At 34.1% G+C, this 26,035-nt stretch overlaps 4 protein-coding genes across 5 annotated transcripts; 3 read left to right on the forward strand and 1 right to left on the reverse strand.

Annotated features, from left to right (window-relative positions):
* The first annotated feature begins 490 nt into the window (after nt 1–490).
* Nucleotides 491–6,500, forward strand: cdc25d (cell division cycle 25 homolog d). The gene is made up of 12 exons (XM_051126024.1): nt 491–783; nt 1,281–1,384; nt 1,768–1,795; nt 2,661–2,691; nt 2,820–2,882; nt 3,288–3,428; nt 3,518–3,622; nt 4,301–4,363; nt 5,023–5,121; nt 5,699–5,922; nt 6,002–6,113; nt 6,191–6,500. Exons 1-12 carry the CDS (start codon nt 680–682, stop codon nt 6,326–6,328), a joined length of 1,212 nt encoding a protein of 403 aa, XP_050981981.1. The 5' UTR covers nt 491–679; the 3' UTR covers nt 6,329–6,500.
* A 1,396-nt stretch (nt 6,501–7,896) lies between these two features.
* pgam1b (phosphoglycerate mutase 1b) lies at nt 7,897–13,341 on the forward strand. Its single transcript, XM_051118398.1, has 4 exons — nt 7,897–8,231; nt 10,152–10,426; nt 10,531–10,711; nt 12,370–13,341. Exons 1-4 carry the CDS (start codon nt 8,093–8,095, stop codon nt 12,537–12,539), a joined length of 765 nt encoding a protein of 254 aa, XP_050974355.1. The 5' UTR covers nt 7,897–8,092; the 3' UTR covers nt 12,540–13,341.
* Nucleotides 13,342–14,751: 1,410 nt separating this feature from the next.
* exosc1 (exosome component 1) lies at nt 14,752–19,945 on the forward strand. 2 transcript variants are annotated; one of them, XM_051116795.1, is made up of 8 exons: nt 14,752–14,843; nt 17,218–17,333; nt 17,441–17,515; nt 17,661–17,749; nt 17,888–17,921; nt 18,052–18,102; nt 18,182–18,290; nt 19,046–19,945. In XM_051116795.1, exons 1-7 carry the CDS (start codon nt 14,816–14,818, stop codon nt 18,284–18,286), a joined length of 498 nt encoding a protein of 165 aa, XP_050972752.1. In that variant the 5' UTR covers nt 14,752–14,815; the 3' UTR covers nt 18,287–18,290; nt 19,046–19,945. The 2 variants fall into 2 exon arrangements, with proteins under 2 accessions (XP_050972752.1, XP_050972743.1); XM_051116786.1 differs by having other exon boundaries at nt 18,182–18,266.
* On the reverse strand, nt 19,680–25,999 carry knop1 (lysine-rich nucleolar protein 1). Its single transcript, XM_051116774.1, has 5 exons — nt 25,893–25,999; nt 23,375–24,459; nt 22,188–22,247; nt 22,043–22,096; nt 19,680–21,752 (listed from the first exon to the last, which is right to left on the reverse strand). The coding sequence occupies exons 2-5, from the start codon at nt 24,344–24,346 to the stop codon at nt 21,447–21,449; spliced, it is 1,392 nt and encodes a 463-aa protein (XP_050972731.1). The 5' UTR covers nt 24,347–24,459; nt 25,893–25,999; the 3' UTR covers nt 19,680–21,446.
* Between the last annotated feature and the right edge of the window lie 36 nt (nt 26,000–26,035).

Here is a 26,035-nt window from a genome sequence, read left to right on the forward strand (position 1 = left end):
CAAAACATGACAATGGCAGTAATAACATTTTCAGCAGTAATAATAAGCAAAATATATGAGTTTGGTTTGGTTCAGTGGCATTGTTTACGTTCTGTGCCGCCAATATGGCCGACTGATGACGTGTCGTGAAAACGCTCTACCTCTTAACCATTAAACACTCTGTTTTTACGATTGTCCATCTATTCAGCTAAATATTTTTTGTGTTTCATGAAAGAAGATGTGATACAAAATTAAAACATCATGGGTGTGAATACACGACAGATTTTCAATTTTGGGGTGAACTGTTCCTTTAAGAATTGTCGTCTGTTCCACAAAATAAGTCATTTTCTGTCAGTCACATAAGTAAACGTGACATGTACATGTACAGCTTCAACTTTCTGAAGCAATTATCTAAACTGCAGTCATTAGGGAAGTGTTCGCCGTGTGTTCCTGTGCTGGAGGATGATTACTGTGATGACAAAGCGACAAAGCAGCATCGCGGGCGGGGACGCGACGCGCACCGCAGATCACATGAAGCTTGTTGTAGCAACACGAGTTTCCAAGGGGAGGAGATGCGGAGATTGTCAGTGGAGACACGATGAGACATTCACATCATGGTGCACAGCTCATTTCATATTTGACTTGACATTTCAGTCCAGCAATAGAGTGTACCGGTTAGTTTGCAGAGCAGAGAAGCTCAATGGCTGGTGATGTGGTGGAGACAGACTGTGATCTGACAAAAGAAGACCTTTCCCCGGTCAATGAACTCTCCTTCAGCCTGCAGAACCTGCAGTGTCAGGATGGGTGAGAAACTTGATTGATTGTTAGAGTGTGTGGTTTTATGTTATTGAGATAAAATGACAATATTAGAAATAATTTATTGTCCAGGGTGTATGTGTTTGTATATTTCTAAATTATTTCAAAAATCTTTCGAATTTATACTGATATATGTGTGAACATTTACTATAGTTATTCATTATTAATCATATTTTCATATTAATCAATAATCTAGAAAACAAACATAAAGGAAATGTAAAACATGTTGTAATACAGATGCATTTGTCATATAAGTGTAGCCTAAATAATATTTAAAGTGATCACTGAAGTGGATTCGTACAAACTGTTAGTGGTCAATTTTGAATCCATGTATTTTATGTATTTACTTTATTATTTGCCTTTTTAATGGGTCCTATATACTGAACATTCTGGAAATGCTTTTTACTAACTGAGTCAAATCTGGTCATTTTTGGGGGATTATAACTAATAGTTTTATGCTATAACTTTTGCACATTTTCTTTAAGTCTGAGTCCAAAGAGCTCGCCCCCCTGGGGAAAGCTTGTTTTGACGCCTGAATGCATCAGCCCACCGCTCAACACCCTCTCCAGGGAGAGAGAGACGCCGACAGGTCCGGACAAGAGCTTCTCACACACACACACACACACACACATATGCTGCTTAATTAACTCTCCTCTAAGGACATTTCAAACTGAAGCTGTTACAGCTCCTTGTGTTTGCACATTTAGATTAGTTTTATCTTATGTTTGAAGACTCTGTTTGATCAATTGTTTTTGAATCCTGTAGTCACCTCTCTTCAAATGTTTCTGCTTACGATCCAGGGTGGAAAGCTTTGAAAAACACACATTTGCATGCAGATATTCTTTATATATTCATTAATTCTAAGAATGAATATCTGACATACCAACAGAAAATAACTTGATAAAATTTTATCATTAACTGTTTAAAACTGTTCAAAACTTCCAATGCAATTTACTGTGAATTTTATCTTAGTCTCTGCAGTAAGAAGACGACGAGCAAGGTAAAATAAATGTGCATGACCTCATATTAATAATGCATTGCTTTAATAATGTGCAATGATCACAGCAGTGTTATTTTAGTTTTGAGATGCACTACCAGTCAGAAGTTTTTTAACAGTAAAATTTGTTTTTTAAAGAAGTCTGTTCTGCTCACCAAGCCTGCATTTATATGATCCAAAGAACAGCAAAAAAAAAGTTAAATATTTTTACGATTTAAAATAACTGTTTTCTATTTTAATATATTTTAAAATGTAATTTATTCCTGTGATTTCATAGCAGAATTTTAGCAACATTACTCCAGTCACATGATCCTTCAGAAATCATTGTAATCTTCTGTTTTGCTGCTCAAAAACATTTATTATTATTATTATGTTCAAAACAGCTGAGTAGAATTTTTTCAGTTTTTTTTTTTTTTAAAGAAAAAAAAGTTCAGAAGAACAGCATTTATCTGAAATAAAAACTTTTGTAGCATTATAAATGTATGCATACTCACTCCAAGCTTTTGAACTTTATTGTGTATAATGTTACAAAAGCTTTTTATTTTGGGTAAATGCTTATTCATCAAAGATCCAAAGTTTACTATCATAGTTTTATCACTACTTTTAATTAGTTTTTATTTTTTATATTTTATTTTCATTTTAATTTTAGTTAAAGTTTTTGTGATTTCTTTCTTTTTCTTCTTCTTTTGGTCATTTTTATTAGTTATATCTATATATTTCTAAATTAATTTAAGATGAAATTTGATTGCTGAAATTAAACAACTTTAAGATTTTATTTTATTTTTATTTCAGTTTTTTAATGACCTGTAATAAACCTGCATCACAATTATTAGAAAACAAGCCATCATGCCTCTTTTTGTCTCAGCAGAAGTCTGTCTCCTGACTCCTCTTCAAACACGGTAGGAAAAGTAGATAAAAGGGAATATATAGCCAGTGATATTCATTTCGACATTATTTTCATGACACTTTAACCTATTTACAATCTCATAATGTATCCTGATGTTCTTTCTGCACTTTTTATGTCCAGCCAAGGTGCCTGTGGAGGAACCATCGCGATTCTCCTACTAATAAGGAGAATGAGCGAGCCATTGTCAGTAACGCTTATATACATGCTTAATATTATTGTTTACATAACTGAAACGTCACTTGAAATACAAATGTAAATGTGATATGCACCTATCCATCTTATTTTTAACATATGTGCGCGACTTCCGGTGTCGCTTACTTCCAGTTATGTTAGCTGTACTAAACAGTTTGCTATGCTGCTTGATATTGCAAACCGGAATTTGTTATCATGTTTTTCATGTATTATCGTAATTATAAACACTGATTTTAGTCAATTCTGCATTGAAAAAACTTGGTGCATGTACTTATCTTGGCATGATGTTGACATTGTACTTTGCACTGTATTGTTTTGTAAACTGGGTCATGCTCATAAAGGGTGTGTTTCATTGCACCTGCATTCAAAGTGATGGTTTCTACATTTGTCCAGCAGAAGCGACTGCGTGTGCGACTGTCCAGCAGATTCTCCGCTGCAGATGAAGCAGAACCAGTGAGCCGAACATGGAGACAGTACCGCAGTGACCCAGAAGAGGACGCCAGTCACCCGCGAGAGACGGATGCGGTCGACCCAACGGTGAGGATAAAATGCACGAACAAAGAGTCTGAGCCTGAGGTGAAAGGTGCTTGTGTTGTTATTTATTTTCACTCTGTGTTTGTCTGCAGGCCGCTTCGAGGTTCAGTCAGCTGAGGTCACGGCGAAAAGCCCCGCCCACACACGTGACTCAGGACGCCGTCAATGACATCACCCTCATAGGAGACTTTAGTAAGGTTAGTTCTGCAAAACCAAAATGAAACAATAATGACGTTTCAAAGTGATACAAAGGAATTTAAGCATGGAAAGCCAGTGTTTTAGTTTTTTGCAAGGACACATTAAATTGGTCAAAAATGACAGTAAAGATGTTTACAGTATTACAAAAAAATTTGCTGCTCTTAACTTTCTATTCAAAGAATCCTAAAAAAATGTATCACAGTTTCCACAAAAATATAAAGCTGCAAAATGTTAATATTAATAGTAATAAATGTTTCTTGAGCAGCAAATCAGCAAATTTCTGAAGGATCATGTGACACTGAAGACTGGAGTAATGATGCTGAAAATTCAGCTTTGATCACAGAAATAAATTACATTTTACAGTTCATCCGCATAGGAAACTGTTATTTTAAACTGTAATAATATTGCACAATTTTACTGTTTTTACTGTATTTTGATCAAATTAATGCAGTCTTGTGTACTAATTGTCATGCTTTCTTGGCATGAATTGTTAGAAAGCAGAGTTCAGTTGGATTGTGTTTTAAGATCGACATTTACTTTTATGCATTTAGCAGATGCTTTTATCCAAAATCCACTTACAAATGAGATTGAAAGGTGATATGAGTCTTGGTGCTGAAAGTGTTTTAGGAAATCACAGTCAAATCATGTTTTCAGCCTAAATTCAATAATTCCCATAGCAACACCTGCTTCCTGTTGAGAGTGGCGGTCATCAGGAGCTTCACTGTGTCAGTGCTCACACCGTAAGTGATCATTAACATTTTTTAAGCTAAAGTGGATCAAAAAGCTCTAATCCAGTGATTAAAGAGTCTTTGCACTCTTGAATGGTCAAATGTTTCCATTTTAATGCAGTTTCATATTAGATGTCTTTTGAATTTCAAAGTAGCTCTTTCCGCAATTATTTTATGGGTTTATTTGAATGGTGTGTGTCTCATTTGTGACCCTGGACCACATAACCAGTCTTAAGTCGCTGGGGTATATTTGTAGCAATAGCCAAAAATACATTGTATGGGTCAAAATGATGGATTTTTCTTTTATGCCAAAAATCATTAGGATATTAGGTACAGATCATGTTCCATGAAGATATTTTGTACATCTCCTACCGTAAATATATCAAAACTTAATTTCTGATTAGTAATATGCATTGCTTAGAACTTCATTTGGACAACTTTAATGGTGATTTTCTCAATGTAGATTTGTTTTTTTTTTTTGCACCCTCAGATTCCAGATTTCCAAATAGTTGTATCTTAGCCAAATATTGTCCTATCCTAACAAAACATACATCAATGGAAAGCTTATTTATTCATCTTTCAGATGCATAAAATGGCCTTTATGACTGGGTTTGTTATCCAGGGTCACATTTATAAGTTGAGATAAAAATATTGTCTGCTCTGACCTGAAGGTGGCGTCACTGATCAGAGGTCAGTTTGGTCCTGCAGTCGAGGATTTCCTCATCGTTGACTGTCGTTACCCATACGAGTACCAAGGAGGACACATCAAGGTGCTTAAACTTTAATTTATTGAGTGTTTAATGTAATGAGGTGTTCGTGTTGAATATTTCCTCATATTTCTAATGAATTCAATGTCCAGACTTAATTTATTCAAAACCACTTACAAATCCAAATGTTGACTGAGACTGAGATGTATACTGTTTAAAAATACAGTAAAAACAGTAATATTGTTAAATATGATTAGAATTTAAAATAACCGTTTTCTATGTGAATATAATGTAACATGAAATTTATTCCTGAGATCGAAGCTGAATTTTCAGCATCATTACTCCAGTCTTCAGATCCTTCAGAAATCATTCTAATATGCTGATTTGCTGCTCAAGACACATTATCATCAATGTTGAAAACATTCGTGCTGCTTCATATTTAACGGAAACGGATAATTTTTTCAGGATTCTTTGATGAACAGAAAAAAACAGCATTTGAAATAGAAATCGTTTGCAATATATAGCACTTTAGATCTATTTGTGCATCCTCGCTCATCTGACTCCAGACTTAATATTAATGCCACATTGAATTCATTAACAAGTTGTTTGGTCTTCATATCTTAACTTTTAACTCATTCAGGGAGCCGTGAATCTGTACACTGAGTCTCAGATCCTGCAGGCGGTGCATCAGGCCTCAGCGGGAGCTGAATTTTCGCCCTACGCTGCAGGAAACGCCTCCTCTTGGCGGATGAGGGGACGGCGGGCGACTCGTCCGTCTGACTCACTCCCAGAGGAGGAGGGGTCGTCGCCACGGAAACTGATCATCTTCCACTGCGAGTTCTCATCGGAAAGAGGCCCACATCTGTGAGAAACACACTTGATACACACGTACGCACTCGCTGATTGCCTTCATGATGACACACACTTCTTACCCGGTCAACAGGTGTCAGTATTTGAGGAGGATGGACAGACATGTCAATGTGTATCCCAGTCTGCACTATCCTGAGCTCTACCTGCTGCTGGGGGGTTACAAACACTTCCATGCCTCTTACCCGGTACAGTACAACACATTATTTGACTGTATTAACCACAGCATGCTGCAGTAAATCAGTCAGGTGTCTCTGTGTCTCAGGATCTGTGCGATCCCTGCGGTTACGTGCCCATGCGCCACCACGAGTACCGGGAACAACTGCACGGATACCGTAGGAAACGACCAACACGGCAGAGAAGACGGCGGCCAATCAGAATACATCAAAGAACCGCACGTTAAATATACATAAGGCAATTAATATATGGAATCAATTATTTGTAACAATAATAATATTTATTATTATAATTATGTGTATTAATATTATGTATAATACTTTTGCTTATATATTTATGTATATGACCCCTCATGTACACGTCTCTTAACTAATCCGTAGGCCTTTGAATAAAGTATTTCAAACACAGACTGTGGTTTATTGCTTTTTTTTTTTTTTTTAGAATGAAACAAGCAAAACTACTACAAACCTACATTTATACAATTATACTACATTAAAGAGGCTGGAAGGGGGTCTTTAAAAAAAAGGTTAGTTAAAGACAGTGCAAAAATAGCTAAATAAATAAATACATATTTTGTAAAACATTTATTAAATAAAAATTAAATATGATTAAACTAAATAGTTGCATTGGTAAATGACACATAAAATAATCAAATAGATAATAAAACATGAATTAAATAAATAATACATCTAAAAATACACTTCTTTAGTGAACATAAACATAAAAAACACAATGTGAACAAAAAACAGTACAAGCCAAATATTTTTTTTCACAGCATAAATTGGGTTAATGAAATGAGAAATATATAGATGCCCTTTAAATTGTAGGGTTTACTAAAATAAATAAATAATTTTTAAATAAATTTTTTTTTTCTCTCTCACAGTATAAATTGGGTTAATAAAAAATCTTCTAAATGTTTTTTTTATTTTTATTTATTAAAATATATACATAAATTATTAAACAGATATATTGATTAAAATAATTAAATGGATAATAAATAATGAGTTAAATATATAATACATCTAAAAATTCACTTGCATAGTGAACATGGAAAAAAACACAATGTGGAAAAAAAACAATTTAACAGAATAGAAACTAAATATTTTAGTTTATTAACTACATTACACTACATTATTTAAAATAAATCATAAAATGTATAAAATGGAAAAGAAAAATAGGTTTGCGGTATGAGATCATTTATTTTATCATCATAATATTATTATTTTCATAATACTACAAACAATCTATGTATAAATGTGTGCGGTTAAAATATTTCAATATTACCATGACACCCATTTGTAAATCTATAATTTCTCCTTTTTTAAACTAATACCAGTTCAAATACATTAAAATATATAAATAAAAATATTATTAAACTAACTAGATAATAAATAATAATTTAAATAAATAATACATTTAAAAATACACTTCTATAGTGAACCTAAACATAAAAAAGCAATGTAAAAAAAAAAATAGATTTCCAAATAATATTTTACACATTTTTCACAGTATCATTTGGGTTTATAAAATACAAAAATATATAGCTGCCTTTTAAATTTTAGGATTTAAAAGAAAAAAGCACACTGCATTATTTAAATAAAAAATATATAAAATGTACAAAATCATTTTTGTGTATGGAACTTTCACAGTAATATAATTACATTACATTTATCAAACCATAACTCCTTTTAACTAATGACAGAACAATCACGTTAATATACAACATATTATTATGATGATAAACAGACACTCAAGGTCGCGTAGTGACGTCGTGGACGCGCGTGCTCTTCCCCCTGATTGGTCGCGTACATCAGGAAGCGTCTCCTCGCGCTGTCCGCCTTTACGAGCGTCGACCTCCAAAACCATCGGTGCGATATTTCCGTTCACCGTGCCAGCCTCTCTCATCCGCCTCCCGGGGCCGCATCTCCTCCGTTACTCGCGAACATTCCCGCTGCGTTTCAGAGCGTTTAAAGCGTGCAGGTCGTGCGACATGGCCGCGTATAGGCTGGTGCTGATCCGCCACGGCGAGAGCTGCTGGAACCAGGAGAACCGATTCTGCGGCTGGTTCGATGCTGATCTGAGCGAAACCGGAGAGGAGGAGGCCAAGAGGGGCGGACAGGCCCTGAAAGGTGATCCGGTGACCGTTTGTTAAACTGATCTTGTGTTTATCCGCAGTGTGTGTGTGTGTGTGTGGGGCCTGAGATCACTGCACTGCTGCAGCAGCATCTCCTCCATTCTCTGTTACTACTGTTAAAGTGACGCATGATTGATCAATATTATGCTGCTCTTCCTTATTTCCTTTTTGGAAACTGTATTGCAAAGATTTAAGGTTGCCAAAGCGTTACTTGGTGGCTCAGGTCAGAAAAACTTTGATTGTAACACAGAATTCATTATGTTTAAAAATATGACAATATGACATTGATTATATTTTAAAGAATTCAGTAATTGATGCCCAATAGTTTTATATGTCTGGTTTTGACAGTATAATATCGTCTAAATTATCACTGTGGAGGAGAAACCAAAAAAGAGGAAAAGGATGTTGCTTCACTTATCTGTCAGTACTATATTTAGCAATATTGCAATTTGTCTTGTAGATTTAAAAAAAAATATTTATATATATATATTTAAATTATATAAAATGAAAAAATAAAATTTCATTTCATGTATATATAATCTACATTGTATATATAAGAATAATTAATAAATTATAATAATAGTTTATAATTATTGAACTTTTTACAGGCCAAATATTTGGTTATCAAAGTGTTGCTTGGTGGTTGCATAAATGTTGAATGGTTTACTTAATGGACCAAGTCAAACGATTCTGTTATACTTAAAGATTGATTAACAATATGATATTATTATTACTATTATTATTATTATTATTATTATTATTGCTGTGGAGTTCAGTAACTGATGTGTGGACCACATTTTCAAATGATGTATCTTCGTTTTCATGTAATATCAACTAAATTATTTAATAATTAAATTATTAATTTGTATAATTACGATTGTAAATGTTTTTGAAGACTGAAAATTTTCCCTCATCTTATTTTTTTTTTGTTAAATAAATAAAATTTTCTACATTTTTAAGTAAATTTATGTTTTATTTTCTCATCTGTAAAATAACAAAGTACAAAAAACAGCATTTATTTGAAATATAAATATTTTGTAAAATTATTAGGGCCCTATTAAATCCATTTTATTTTTTTCCAAATTCCTTTTTTTTTTGTTTTGTTTTAATTTTTTAATTACTCTGTTTTATTGGTTAAATTAAAAAAAATAATAAACAAAAAGCTTGTCTAATTTACACAATGTAACCACAATTTATTATAAGTTTAAGAAAAAATATTTTAAGGCCCCATGAAATATGTTTAACTGAATTTGAGGAAAAAAAATTCCCTCACCAAATTCTGTGTTTTTCATTAATTTTCTGGATTCCATTTTAATGATTTCATTACATTTTAATATCAAAAGCATCTTCTAATTAATTGATTTTATTCTTAAAAAGTATTACTATTTTATTTACTTCTTTTTTTTTTTTAAATAAATACATTTAGTATTTTTTTCTGGTAAAAATTCCTTTAAAAAATAATGTTTTAATAATAATTTTATTATTAGTAGCCTAGTAGTACTTTCATTACATTAATATATTTCTGTCACAATTTCTTCAAGTTAAACCAAACTTTTTTTGACAGGTTGCTGTGAAGACCTGTAGGTACCGGTAGAAGTTCTAGAGATAACGTTTATCATGTACTCATATTTTGAGGCAGCAGAGACTGAAAACACAGCGAGTGTCACGCGCGCTTCAGTGTGTGTGTAGTAAACAAAAGATTCACACAGAGAGACGGAGAACATGCAGGATTCATTACATTATTATAATGCTTACGTTCGAAATGTCTTTACTGTCACTTTTGATCGATTTGTTGCATCTTTGCTGAATAAAAATATTAATTCATTTTAAAAAATCTTACTGACCCCAGACTTTTGAACGGTAGTGCACAATATGCAAAATGAAGCAAATGTTGTTTTTTTTGTCTCTCCCTTAGATGCAGGTTATGAGTTTGACATCTGCTACACGTCCGTGCTGAAGCGTGCCATTAGGACCCTGTGGCTGGTGCTGGACAGCATCGATCAGATGTGGCTGCCCGTGCATCGCACCTGGCGTCTGAATGAGCGCCACTATGGCGGCCTGACGGGCCTCAACAAAGCCGAGACGGCGGCCAAACACGGCGAGGCGCAGGTCAAGATCTGGAGACGCTCCTACGACATTCCACCACCACCCATGGACCCCGACCACGACTTCTACACTGCCATCAGCAAGGTGAGTGAGACTGATAATCACCAGAAATGTTTCTTGAGCAGCACATCAGCATGTTAGATTGATTTCTGAAGGATCATGTGACACTAATTGTCATGTCGCTGTAGGACCGCCGCTACGGGGATCTGACGGAGGATCAGCTGCCTTCATGTGAGAGCCTGAAGGACACTATTGCTCGAGCACTGCCGTTCTGGAATGAAGAAATCGTTCCTCAAATCAAGGAGGGCAAGAGGGTTCTCATTGCCGCTCACGGCAACAGTCTGCGAGGAATCGTCAAACACCTGGAGGGTGAGAAACTGTCTCAAATACTCTAAAGCCCAGGACCTCTTAGTACACTGTACAGTATACAGTAGTCAGCATTTAAAGTGGATCAGAAAAGGTTATCAAAGTTGACCTAAGACAAGAACAGGTATTGTTTTGGTTTTAGGACATCTTTGATGAAAGGTTTTGATTCACTTAAAATGTTGATTACTATATATACACTAGGGCCACAACGATAAATCGATGCATTGAGTATAGTAGAATCGGTTCTGAACATTCCAAAAATGTCAGAATTGATGCAGAATCATTTCTCGAATTCACTACGCATCGATTTATTTTCCCAGCCCTAAAGAACATTCTAAAAACACCCCAAACGAGTCTGATTGGTGTAATCCATAGGACCCTATGAAAAAAATTGTTTTATTTTTTTCCTCATATTTTCTGGATTCTGTTTTAATGGTTAAATTAAATGTTAATAATCAAAGAGCATGTCTAATTAAGTGTAGTTATGAAACTTACACATTACACATAACAACAGTTGTGTTTAACAATTAAGGGTTTAATCTATTTAACCTTTAGGGCCCTATTAAATCTTTTTTATTTATTTATGTGTACATCTATTTGTTTGTGTTTGTTTTTTTTTTTTTTTTTTTTTTTCTGGGTTCCTTTTATTCTGTGTAAATTTTCTGGATTGAATGGTTACATTTAATTTTTGTCATCATTAAAATTATAAAACTTATACAATATAACAGCAAATTGTAATTAAAATGAGCTTAAGTTTTAAAATTAAGTTTTAAATTTAAAAATTAAGTTTTATTTTTTCCAAATTCTGTTTTCTGTTTTAATTTTTCTAGATTCTGGGTTAATGGTTTAATTGAATTGTATAGATTTTTTTTTCATTAATTAAAAAAATGACGTGTAGTAATTTAACATAAATGTATCAAAAGATTAGGGCCCTGTTAAATCAGTTTGATTTTTATTTTTTATTTTTACTAATTTTTCAAAAAAATCAGTTTTTCTGTTTAAATTTTTCTAGACTCTGTTTAATGGTTAATTTCATTTTTAATAATTTAATCATCATTGTCCAATCATTTAAATAAAACTTTAAAAATAATAACAATTTTTACATTAATCAATATTGTTTTTAATTTTTACAATAATGAATATGTTTTTTTTTTTTTTTTTTAAGAAATTCTGTATTGCAAAAAGTGCGGTAATCAAGTGAAAGCATAAAGAATTAACAATAAGAATTTAACAATTAATCTTGTAAAATGTAATTAAATTAATATAACAATACTTTTTTTTGTAAACAAAGTGCTGCACAACAGAGGTTTACTGTGAAAATTAAAATGTGGAAGAATAGTATAATGTTCCTTTAAAAAATAAAGCTTTAATAATTGTATTATTATTTTTATATGTCAAAATTTCTTTTGATTTATTTTTCCAAAATTTGCCAAATTCTGTGATAGTGGATACTGGATTGCACAATTCTGTCTGTGTTTTCAACATCACGGAAATCATGGGGACATGATGCGTCATTCACACAGGCTCTAAATAATATCCAGATTAAGAGTAATCGTTTCTCAAAATACCTTAGTAAATGCATAAAACCCTGGCAACCATCCACAATGTTTAAATGAGCATCTGTTTAATTGTGCCAATTATAACCCTTGTGTTTGCTCCAGGTATGTCAGAGGAAGCGATCATGGAGCTGAATCTGCCCACAGGAATCCCCATCCTTTACGAGCTGGACAAGAACCTGAAGCCCGTGAAGCCCATGCAGTTCCTGGGCGATGAAGAGACGGTCCGCAAAGCCATGGAAGCCGTCGCCGCTCAGGGCAAAGCCAAGAAGTAGACCTCATTTCACACAATCCTCAGAAACACAATTAGTGTTTGACCATGAGCCTAAAACCAAACCACTGACCAATCATTTATTCCCTAATGCTCTAAATCGGGACCATCCTAATAAAATTCAAATCTAATTGCTAGGATACGTGTATACGTGAAATTGAGCCACATGGAAGGATTTTACCTTTATATAGTCTCAGCACTGAAAATCCACGGTCGCACATTTCAAAAGATGGCACATGTGTTTGTCTGTGATGGCATCGCTTTGACAACCGTTGCTAGGCAACAGCATATATTAATGACTGGGTGGGCTGCAAAAGTAGTGCGTTTTCCCATGTTTGCGTGATTCATGCTTTGCTCTATATCTCTGAACACCCACAGAAATGCTCTTAAAATGTCCCTCACTTTGAAGTCATTGGAAAGATCTTCGTAATGGTTCGTTTTTAGGATTCACCTACATTTAGAGTGGAGAATTGACAACAGATTATATTTCTGTGGGCAGTTTATGTCCGTTGGTTCGTTTTGGTCACTTTTTGTGTGGTAAATGTCACTGTATGTTGTAGTCCATCTCTTGTTCAAAGCATTTTGAACCAAGTGTCCTGAAAAAAATATATATATAAAAAATCACCATTAAATAAATATTTAATATTGTGTCCCAGAAAATATTATAATGTTGTCTTTTCTTTTACATTTCGCTTGTACAGCAACTGTTAAAATTATTTTGCTTGACTGAAAGACAGTTATATATACACTTATGTGAGTTGATGTGCAATCCCTAATAAATGACGGCTTACTTAAGCAGAAAAAAATGGCATTTGAATGTTGTTGTTTTTTTTTTTTTTTTTTTTCTTTTGATTCCTAAATGTAAAAATCAGTGCTGAAAAAATTTGCTATCACAAACCCAGCTGCTGTGATGTCTATTAATCAAAGAACAAAAGAAAAAAGACACAATAACTTGTGTTTAGTGTATTTGGTATTTAGTGTTTGATAACTTTATTCAATTTCTGTATATTTCCTACTTGCTGAAGGAGACAGGATATGAAATATGTAAAATCTTCATATGAAATAGTGAGTTCATATGAAGATTGTTTTAAGTTCACTTAAATTAGAAGTTTTACATTAGTCCAATAAATGTGACTCTGGACCACAAAACCAGTCTTAAGTCGCTGGGGTATATTTGTAGCAATAGCCAAAAATACATTGTATGGGTCAAATTTATTGATTTTTCTTTTATGCCAAAAATCAGCAGGAAATTAAGTAAAGATCATGTTCCATGAAGATTTTTCATAAAATTCCTACTGTTAATATAACAAAACTTAATTTTTGATTAGTAATATGCATTATCAAGAACTTTATTTGGACAACTTTAAAGGCGATTTTCTCAATATTTAGATTTTTTTGCACCCTCAGATTCCATATATTCAAATAGTTGTATCTCGGTCAAATATTGTCATATCCTAACAAACCATACATTAATGGAAAGCTTATTTATTCAGCATTCTGATGATGTATAAAATTTTAAATTGACCCTTATGTCTGGTTTTGTGGTCCTGGGTCACAAATGTTAAAATCGATAGCTCTCAGTTATACTGTAATGTTAAATGGCTATAATCAATGGTTAAATATTAGAGACATCAGTAATATTGGTATCAGTGATACTCACCTTCAGTCTTAAAATATTTAACAAATATTCAAAATATACTGTCTTATGTTGTTTCTACATTAACTTGAAGATTAAATGTGAAATGATTGCAACCCTGGTGAAAAAAACAGCATATGCTGCTAGGTATGTTTTGATGCTGGTTTAAGATGGTCCTTTGCTGGTTTATGCTGGTCCTTGACCAGCAACATGACCAGCATAAACCAGCACCAAAATATACCTAACCAGCATATGCTGTTTTGTTTTTTTTTTCACCAGGAAATATAAAGGTATATTTAAAAATAGGTTAATAGGTGCGATTAATCGCGATTAATTGCAGAAAATTGAAATTCATTCATTTTTTATCAAATTGAAATTAAAAATTTTTTTATCGATTTAAAAAAAACAAAAAAACAAAAACATATATGTATTTTTCATGTCGCCTAGACTATTAAGTTAAAATTTTGTTTTGTGATGAATGCTAAGAAATATACCAGAAAGGTGTTTTTAGGTGTTTTTTTTTTATTTTAGCCACAACAAATATGGCGGTTCCCTCGAACCGCGTATGACGAAGTGACCAATCAGAGCCGGAGGTGCCCTCTGACTAATAGCCAATCAAAACGCGGCTGCTGCTTCTTGAAAACATGTCGCCCATGAAGCTGTGTGTTCCAGGTGGGTCGATGTTATTAACATGTTTTCTGCGCTTCCTTTTGGGTTTATCGACATAATCGTTGCGTGACTTGGCTGTGTGTTCTTTGCTTATGCACAGACTGACTTTTTATGAACTCTGATGTGGTTAGTAAAAGTTCACAGCAGTTTGATTCTTCTAGAGCCTTCACGTGTAGTCCAGTGAGTGAGCATTGCTGTAGGGCTGAATCATCTGCACCCGCAGCACTATTATGACGTTGTAAACACATAAATATGTCCGAGTATATGTTAAAAGTTTCTGATTTTGATCGATTTGTTTGCTGTAATACCGTTTATTTGATATAGTGTGAATAATGGAGGTGTTCGTAGGGTTTAAAGACTCGTTTGGCGAGCCCTGCCCACTGCCCGAAGCGCTGCTGTCATACATACCTGCCCTGAAACTTCTGTAAAACACTCACCTATGTGCCTCTACACGAACTCGCAGCTGATGAATGACTCGAGTTGTTTTGCTCATCTCATTTGCATCAAGTCACAGAAACCCTGTTTTAATTTTTTTTATGTGACAAAAAATGTGCTTGGCTCCTCCTTTTTTAAATTAATTTCTCCTGTACAGAACTGTGTGTTTTGTTATTTGAGGCAAAATCGTCTTTTTAGTGGTGGGACTACTTTTATTAGCCGATAAACTGAGTTGCGAAGTTTGTAAATAGATATTCAAATTGACGTCATGTTATAATTCGTTCTGTCAAACAATTAATCGCATCCAAAATATTATATTTTTTTTGTTTACATAATATGTGACCCTGGACCACAAAACCAGTCATAAGGGTAAATTTTATTGATTAATTTTATTAGATTAATACATCATCTGAAAGCTGAATAAATAAGCTTTCCATTGATATATGGTTTGTTATGATAGGAAAATATTCGGCCGAGATACAATTATTTGAATATCTGGAATCTGAGGGTGCAAAAAAATGTAAATATTGAGAAAATCGCCTTTAAAGTTGTCCAAATGAAGTTCTTTGCAATGCATATTACTAATCAAAAATTAAGTTTTATAGATTTACAGTAGGAAATTTACAAAATATTTTCATGGAACATGATCTTTACTTAATTTCCTAATGATTTTTGGCATAAAATAAAAATCAATAATTTTGACCCATACTATGTATTTTTGGCTATTGCTACAAATATACCCCAGCGACTTAAGACTGGTTTTTCTGGTCCAGGGTCACATATGTGTGTGTGTGTTGTGTATATTTATTATGTATATATAAATACGCACACATGCATGTATAAATTTAAGAAAAATGTTATGTTTATATATTAAAAATATCGGTTATATGAATATAAATATACACATGGAAATGCATGGAAATATTTTCAAAATATATATACACGCATATTATGTAAACAAAACCTTATTTGGGATTGGATTAATTGACAGCACTAATTATAATATAAAAAAAAAACACTGTATTATAGTATTTAAACTATGGAAACTTTTTTCCACGCAATAAAAAAGGTAAATGTGACTTTTAAGTCTCATAATTCTGACTTTCTTCGCAATTTGTTTTTCCTCTTGCAGCTTTCAAAATGTTGCGACGAAAGCTCGTAATTGTGAGATAGAAACTTGCAATTGAGAGAAAAAAAACATGTTTGTGATATTTAAAAGTCGGATTTTTTTATTATTATTATTTTGTGGAGTAAAAAAATGTGCAACGTAAACCCAGCCTTCAGAAGAAAAAAAGGTCCAAATTGTGAGATTGAAAAGTCTCAGTTGCCTTTATTATGTTTTATTACATGGCGGAATGAATTTCGTAAACCACACTTTTCAAGTATCCTTGTGCATATTGGAGTAATAATGTTTAAAACAAAATTGTCATCATTTACTCACCATCTTGTTGTTGCAAACCTGTTTAAGTTTCTTTCTTATGTTGAACACAAAAGAAGATATTTTGAAGAACCAAACAGTTGTTGGTCCCCATTGACTCCCATAGTAGGGAAAGAAATACTAAAGTCAGTGGGGACCATCAACAGTTTGATTACCAGCATTCTTCAACATAAGAAAGAAACACACACGGGTATGGAAAGACACGAGGGTCAATAAATGATGACAAAATTTTAATTTTTGGGGTGTACAATTAAGGCTTTAATTGTTTATGACAGTAGGTGGAATATTGGATTGACTTTACACAGATAAGGCTACTAATGGATTTTTAACACTAAACTGACACTAGATTTTGCATTGTAAAATGAGTCTAGTGGTTAAACTGTTGAGGTGCATTTCTACATTTATTCTCGCTCCTTATACTTTAAATATAAGTGCATAACTGTACTAATCTGTGTGTTTTTGTAAACTGATTGTGGCTTGGTTTGTCTGCTGTTGTTAATGCAGGTGAAAGGCTCTGCAGCACGGAGGACTGTATCCCCGGTACCGGCACGTATCTGCGGCACGGCTACATCTTCGCTTCGCTCGCGGGATACGTGCTGAGAAAGAACGAGGGAGAGGAGGTCAGTTCACGTATCACATAGTCGCATTCATGGACATTCTGGTTTTGAATGCAAGAGTTTTTGGCTGCTTTCAAACTGTGATATTGTTTCACCCTCTTCCGTTTTAGCTCCCGGTGATTTCAGTCGTTAGAGAGACAGAAGCACAGCTTTTGCCTGACGTCGGTGCCATCGTCACCTGCAAGGTGAGAGTTCAGTACAAAATATCACGTCATTGGTGTTTAATGCTATGATTTTATCATATCTGAAGCTTTCTGCTCTTTTTTTATTCGATGCATAATTTTATGTTAGTTTTCTGTATTAAATGTAAGACTGTTTTACCCTTTGCAGGTGACGAGCATCAACCCCCGTTTTGCTAAAGTCCACATCTTATATGTGGGGTCGACACCACTGAAAGACCGGTTTAGAGGCACGATCAGGTATTAATGTTTTATACATCAGTCAATCCTTAATTCTAATATACATCAAATGACTCAAGTAACATTCATATTCATATATCAGTAATAGAACTAAAATATTCAGACTGATCTGCTAAACTCTGGTTTTTATTTCTGCAGAAGAGAAGACGTGAGAGCAACAGAGAAAGATAAGGTGAGTTTATGGGAAATTTTTTGTTTCTTGGTTAAAAAATTGAATTGGAAAGATGATGATTTAAAAAAATGTTGATAATGATTTAAAAAAAATTGCAGGAGGGTTAAAAAGTATTGAATTGCTCTTTTAGGTGGAGACGTACAAAAGCTTCAGGCCAGGCGACATTGTCCTTGCAAAAGTGGTATCCTTTATGCTTTATGAACAGCAGTTTTCCTGTTGTCTTGAATGTGCTACGTATGACCCTTGACCTCAGCTGTCAGATCTCTTTGGGCGATGTGCAGTCGAACTACCTGCTGACCACAGCGGAGAACGAGTTGGGCGTAGTCGTGGCCCACAGTGAGGCGGGTGAGGAAGCATTCAAATAGCAAAGTGAATATTTGTTAAAAATATATTCACTCTAAAGCCATTTAAAATATAGATGAGTTTGTTTCTGCATCATATTTGGAGAAATGTAGCATTACATCACTTGCTCACCAATGTATTCTGAATGGGTGCCGTCAGAATGAGAGTCCAAACGGCTGATAAAAACATCACAATAATCTACAAGTAATCCACACCACTCCAGTCCATCAGTTAACGTCTTGTGAACTGAAAAGCTGCATCTTTGTAAGGAATAAATCTGTTGTTAAGGCATTTTAACTTTAAACTCTTGCTTCCATAAGTCCATAATCCATAATAACATTTCCTCCACTGGAAAAAGTCTGTCTGCTGTTGTCTTTTCACATTAAAATCCACCCACATGTTTGTTAAGAACTGTTTTTGCTTTTAAATGGTACTTATATGTGCATATTTCTCTCCTGATTCAAAAGCGACAACTTTTTTTCTGGAGGATCAATAGATCAAAGTTAAAAACGTCTTGAGGATGGATTTGTTTCTTACAAACATAGAGCTTTTCACTTCACAAGATATTGATGGACTGGAGTGGTGTGGATTATTGTGATGTTTTTATCAGCTGTTTGGACTCTCATTCTGACGGCACCCATTCACTCCACACAATCCATTGGTGAGCAAGTGATGGAATGCTAAGTTTCTCCAAATCCGTGCTGATGAGAAAAAAACTAATTCACATCTTGGATGGCCCAAAATGTTCATTTTTCATCACATTCTGAAATCTCTTCCCTCAGGCGCTCAGATGGTGCCCATCAGCTGGTGTGAGATGCAGTGTCCACGCACACACGCCAAAGAGTTTCGCAAGGTCGCACGGGTACAGCCGGAGTACCTGCAGGCCTGAGCCACGCCCACCGTCCCCTTTGACCACACCCACCGGAACACACAGCTTCAAAGACACGCCCCCTCATGCGGAACTCTCAGCCCAATAACTGTTAGGAATTCTAGGTGTGAATCTGGATTGGCACATTCCACACTGCCTGTGAATACTGCATTAGTATCACATGACCATAATCTGAATGTAGTTGCATTGCTAAGCAGTATTCTGGCATTCCTGATGCTCTGACACACCTGTGATTGTAATATCACGTTCTGATATCCTACAGTGCTTTTGGAAGCATTGAAACGTGTGGAATGTCATATTTTGTTGATGGAGTTCCACTTGAAAGTTTAGATCTTCTTTAAACATTGAGTTGGAACAATTGAATCTTAGTAAACTTTGCTACTTGGCCGCATTTCTTCACATAAACAAAAGGAAATGAATAATATTGTGTAAAGCAACTGAAGCCTTTTTTAGGACCACTGATATTTTTGGCATTGAGTTTCAAAACCAGCAGCTCTTTTCCAAAGTGGAAAACTGGAAGTGTACTATTGTCACAATCACATTCACTGTCACAGTCTTTCACACATTTGAGGTGTATAGAGCAATAACATTCGGCGGCACTGTTTTCTAACTCTTCGAAGCGCATGAACTACAAAAATAGTCACCAGAGATGAATTTACTTTTACCTCTTGCTGCTTTTATTCAAAACATCTGGAGATGTCTTATTTGAAACGTTTTCCTTATTCTGTCCCTTTGTAACTGTTTTGAGAGGTCATGTGTTTACAAGAGAACAAAAATAAAGTGTTTAACATCACATGATTTGTCTTGAATGTTGCATTGATGGACAGTTTCAACACACAATTTATTTTTTTTAAATGCACGATATGTGTAACTGTGGACCATAAAACCTGTCTTAAGGGTCAATTTTTTTTTAGAGATTTACACATCATCTGAAAGCTGAATAAATAAGCTTTCCATTGATATATGATGCAACTATTTGAACATCTATTAGATGTTCAACTATTAGAATCTGAGGGTGCAAAAAAATCTAAATATTGAGAAAATCGTTGTCCAAATGAAGTTCTTGGCAATGCATATTACAAATCAAAAATTACATTTTGATGTATTTATGGTAAGAAATGTACAAAATATCTTAATGGAACATGAGCTTAACTTAACATCCTAATGATTTTTGGCATAAAAGAAAAATTTGTAATTTTGACCCATACAGTGTATTTTTGGCTATTGCTACAAATATACCCGTGCTACTTAAGACTGATTTTGTGGTCCAGGGTCACATAATACTGCAGCTCAAACAGCTTGGTGTAATGGGTTTAAATGTTTGGGGTCAGTAATACTTTGATTTATCAAGGAGGCATTTAATTGATCAAAAGTGACTAAAGTAATTTATAATGTTGCAAAAGACTTCCGTTGCAAATAAATTCTACTGTTTTGAACTTTCTATTCATCAAAGAATCCTAAATATAGAACCATTTTCACAAAAATATAAAGCAGTGCTACTTTTCAACATTGATAATAATCAAAAATGTCTCTTGAGCAGCAAATCAGTATATTAGAATGATTTCTGAAGCATCATGTGACAATGAAGACTGAAAATTTAGCTTTGATAACAGAAATATGTTACATTTTAACATTTTCACACAGAAAAAAGTTATTTTGCATTGTAGTTTCACAGTATTACAGTTTTACTGTATACTTGATCAAATACATACAGCCTTAAAACTGCATAAAACTGTACCGACCCCAAGCTTTTAAATGCCATCTTGCTCTAGATAAGAAGTGCATAAATGTAAATGACAATAATGTTCTAAATAATGTCAAAAACATCAAATATGCAATGTCAATCATGATTACAAGAGCATAGCTCTAATCCAGTGTCTTTATTTGATCTTTTCTGTTGTGTAACCTTTTTTTAGTATAATTATCTTCGGCAAATTTAATGATAAAATCAAATACAACTCATGATATTTCACCTGAGTACAACATCTCTTAGGACCAAAAATAAAACACAAACCAAAACTTACTTAAGAAAGTAAAATACTTTCTTGGTCAGTGATTCAGAGATCCTCAGTTTCCAAAAATAAATGTCTTTAACCCATTCTGATTCATAAATTAAAGGAACAGTTCACTTCGAAATGAACAATTTGTCATTATTTACTCACCCTTGTGTTATTCCAAACATATTTCGTATGGGCTATTATTGTTTTTGCAGCTTTTCTGATACGAGTACATCACATGAGGGCGAGTAAATGATGACCGAACGTTCACTTTTAAGCGAACCATCCCTGCAATTCTCAGTCATCGAATCGCACCGAGTTCCTTGCATTAACATCGATTGCGAACTTCTTATTGGACGGCGCCGCGAACCCCAATCCGGCTCCTTTATTCCTGAAGTCCATATGGCGGTTCTGTGCACGCTCAAACTCTCCCAGAAGGCCTTGCTGCAAAGTCTGTTGGCCTTCTTTCCCCAGCGCCATGTTGGCCCGTCCGGCAAATCCTGTGAGGGGCTGGCTGCTCTTTTTAAAGCCGCCCATCAAGCGCAGGAACTTGGCTTGTCTGTCAGAGCTGTCGAACTGTGCCGTGCCCCACTGGCCGAGAGTCTACAAACAGATCAACACAATTCAGATTAAAACCCATTCACATTACTAATTACACTATCAATGCAGCACACATGCAATGCTGTTACACTCTTTATTGGCATTGATGGTTTCATGAAGCTTTCCCATTCCACAAAAGTTTCTTTATAGTGGAAGAAGATTCTTTAGATTAAAGAAGAACAAAGGGTTCTTTTAAAACTGTTCACTGACAAGTTCTTTTTGGAACTATTGCTGCAAAAAAAGTGTGTAAGAACAAAATAAACTCAATGCAAGTGTTTTGATGTGAAACTGACCGGCTTCGGCTGTGATTCCTTGTCAATGTCCCTCTGTAGGGCGAGACGGCGGGCCTGCGAAATAAGAGTCCTTTTATTTATTAAGAGTCCAATTGTTTATTTATGGTGTGTGTGGTAAAATATCATTGATCAGCTGATGCTGTACCTGATCTATAGAAACTTCATCCTGATTTCCAGGCTTTTCCGACAGAAACACAATATCGGACTGAGTGCAGAGAGAGAAGGCAATGAGATACAGAGAAGTGTGTGATTCGCTTTTAATATCACAAAACTACTAGCAACTCATTTAAACTTGGATGACTGCTTTCCTAATCAGGGATGAGGTGCAACATACATGGCTGGGTGAATCTATCAAAATCTCTAAAGAAAATATCTGGATCATATTTCACAAAGCAAGATATTACAAATTATATTTTACATAAATGAAGCTTATTTATAGGACAGTACATTTTTTTAATTATTACGGCAATATGCAAAAAAGATATATTACTAACATATTTAACATTCAAAAATTCAGCTTTGAAATCACAGGAATAAATTACATTTTAGAATATATTCAAACAGAAAACTGTTATTTTAAATAGTAAAAATATTTCAAAATTGTACATTTTTTCTGTATTTTGGATTAAATAAATGCAGGCTTGGTGAGCAGAAGAGACTTCATTAAAAAACATTAAAACTTTTGACTGGTAGTGTATATAATTATACATAAAATAATTAAATAATTGTCATAAAAATGGCCATAACGTAAATAAATTCAAAAACAGTTTTTCAAAACACTTTTTAAATACATATAATTTCTAATCTTTTTTATTATTTTGATTTTAAATGAATCGTGACCTGCACACATTCTTGACGGTTTTGTGATATTGACCCTGTTATGAAGCAACAGTGTTGCTACTGTTAACTAAAAATATTAAAAATCATACTTGTTACATGATATAAAGCTAAAATAAAATAAAATATACCTATTACACATAAAAAAAAGTTTAAAAACTTAAAAATATTTTTTTGAAAAGTTGCCACAGCAATTAACTTAAAATTACAAAAACTGAAATAACAATAAATTAGTTGAATAAATTGAAATTAAAAAAATAAATTGAAAATAAACAGAAATATTTAAAAACAAATGAAAAAGGCATATTTTTCCTAAATATTTTACTAAAATTAAAACCAGGTAGTTTAAAAATAAATAAATACTATATAAATAATATAACATATATTAAATAATAATAATAAAAAAAATAATAATTATCAAGGTCACATCACATTGTGAACAACCACTCATCAGCCTCGATTTTGCCCCAACAGAATAAACTCAATGAGACTCACCGTTTTACTTTCTGTCTCCACCATGGCCTCATAATGCTCTTGTTTAAGTTTTTTAATTTTAGCTTTTTCTGGGGTTTTCTTTCTGTCGTCTTTACTCTTCTTCTTTCCCACCAGTTCCTCCTCATCATCAGCCACCGCCTTGATTTTCTTCTTCATCTTCTTGTCCGACGAGCTCTTCCGCCCTCCGTTTGCGTGAGGATGACTCTCACCTTCATCCACGCTTTGTAGTTTCTTCTTCAGCTTTCTGCTCTTCTCCTCCGTCTCATCGGGCTCTTCTTCCCCTGACGATTTCTTCTTCTTCTTCTTTTTCTTCACCTTTTGCTCTTCCTCTTCGCATTCGTCCGCTTCTTTCTGCTTTTTTCTTTTCTTCTTTATCTCTCCGTCCTCCAATTCTGCGTTTTGTTCTTGTTCAGCTACATCATCATCACTTTTTCTCTTCTTTTTCTTCTTTTTTACTATGTCTACGCTGTGTCCCAAATCAGCCTTGTCTTCTTTGACTTCAACCTCCTTTTTCTTCTTTTTCTTTTTTATACCTTCCACCTCGTCTTCATATCCTTGTTTCTTGGCTTTCTTTTTCTTGGACACTAAATGATCTCCATCCTCTTGGATCTGCTCTGCTTCCTGCTTTATCTTCTTCTTTTTCTTTTTCTTTGTCTTTTCAGGAGCATCACTGATGTTTACATCCGAGTGCTCAGTTTTGACAGCAGTCTGGACGGATGCATCGCAACACACACTGTCTGCTTCTGTTTCCTCCTTCAATTTCTTTTTCTTCTTTTTCTTCTTCTCACCAGCATCGCTCTCCCATTTCTCTCCATCTCTGATGTTTGTGTCTAGAGGTTCTTCTTTTTTAACGATAGTCTGGACGGACACATCATGACATACCATCACATTCGTATCTCCTGCGTCCTGAACGTCCTCCACCTTTAATTTCTTCTTTTTCTTCTTCTCTTTCGACACCCCGTCAACTGCCATGCCAACTTTGGTTAACCAATGTCTCAAAAACCCCCTGATGTTCTTCTTGCTTTTCGCATGCTTTTTTTTTTATTGGTTTTTCTGATTTTTGATTCTGGATCAGCCTTTACCATCTGCAGATGCAGGAAACACATTATTTCAGACTGATGAATGACATTTATATTTATAAGTCAAAATGAAATATACACTACTAGTTTTTTGTTTTTTTAAAGAAGCCTCTTCTGCTCACCAAGCCTGCATTTATTTGATCCAAAATACAGCAAAATCAGTAATATTGTGAAATATTTTCACTAGTTAAAATAACTGCTTTTCATTTGAATATAATTTAAAATGTAATTTATTCCTCCGATTTCAAAGCTGAATTTTCAGCATCATTACTCCAGTCTTCAGTGTCACATGATCCTTCAGAAATCATTCTAATATGCTGATTTGATGCTCAAGAAACATTATTTATTATTAGTAGTAGTAGTATCAATATTTAAAACAACTGAGTGCATTTTCTCAGGATTCTTTGACGAATAGAAAGAGCAGATTAGCATTTATCTGGCATAAAAAGCTTTTGTAACATTATGTCGGCACCGATAGCCTTGTGGGCCTTTCCGTCTCCCTCTCTGTCCCACTCACTTCCTGTCATATCTCCACTGTCCTTTCAAGAAAAATGGAAAAACACCAAAAAAAAAAAAAAAAAAAAAAAAAAAAAAAATCATACACTACGCCATTCTAAAGCTTGGAGTCAGTTACATTTTTATTTATTTATTTTTTGGTGGGGAAGAAAACTATAGAAATTAATACTTTAATTCAGCAAGGATGCTTTAAACTAACCAAAACCAATGATAAACACATTTATAATATAATATTTATATTTCAGATAAATGCTGTTCTTTTAAACTTTCTATTTATCAAAGAAAACTGAAAAAATACTACTCAGCTGTTTTCAACATAACAATAATAATAAATGTTTTTTGAGCAGCAAATCAGAATATTAGAATGATTTCTGAAGGATCATGTGACTGGAGTGATGATGCTAAAAATTCAGCTTTGAAATCACAGAAATAAATTACATTTTAAAATATATTCAAGTAGAAAGCAGTTGTTTTAAATAGTAAAGATATTTCAGAATTTGACTGTTTTTGCTGTACTTTGCTTGTAAATCTTACTGCTTACTGTTGACTGATAGTGTACATTCCTAAACTATAAGAAATAAACAGATTTTAATTTTAATCGCAATTGTCATTATTCAGTTCAAGGCTGGCTGGGTCCAGAAGTAAAAACATAAATATGACATTAATTTGATGTATGTGCGGAATGACAGCGTGGTTGCTTCTTTTAATATCATTTAATCTGTGAAACACATAAGAAATTTAACCATAACATCAACAACACTGTTAAAGCGATTTGTTTCGTTAAACAGTGTTTACTGTTTGTTGCCGGTAACGTGCATTAATATGTGCAGCAAACGCTTCGCTGCAGCGGTTTAATATTCCGGCTCGTTTAACTCATTCAAAGCACTGTATTTTTAGCGTTACATGTTTGTTTTATTACTTACTCGTTTGCCACACGTGGGAATCTTTCCTTTCGAGTCTAATCCGGAAGAAATCGCTCGTCACTTCCTTGGTAACGCCTCCACGCGTCCCTTGCAACTGTGACTCACCGCATGACGCGGTACGTAAAGACTGACAAGAGACGCTT

This window comes from Labeo rohita, chromosome 1 (genome assembly GCF_022985175.1).
Source record: "Labeo rohita strain BAU-BD-2019 chromosome 1, IGBB_LRoh.1.0, whole genome shotgun sequence".
Taxonomy (NCBI): Eukaryota; Metazoa; Chordata; class Actinopteri; order Cypriniformes; family Cyprinidae; genus Labeo; species Labeo rohita.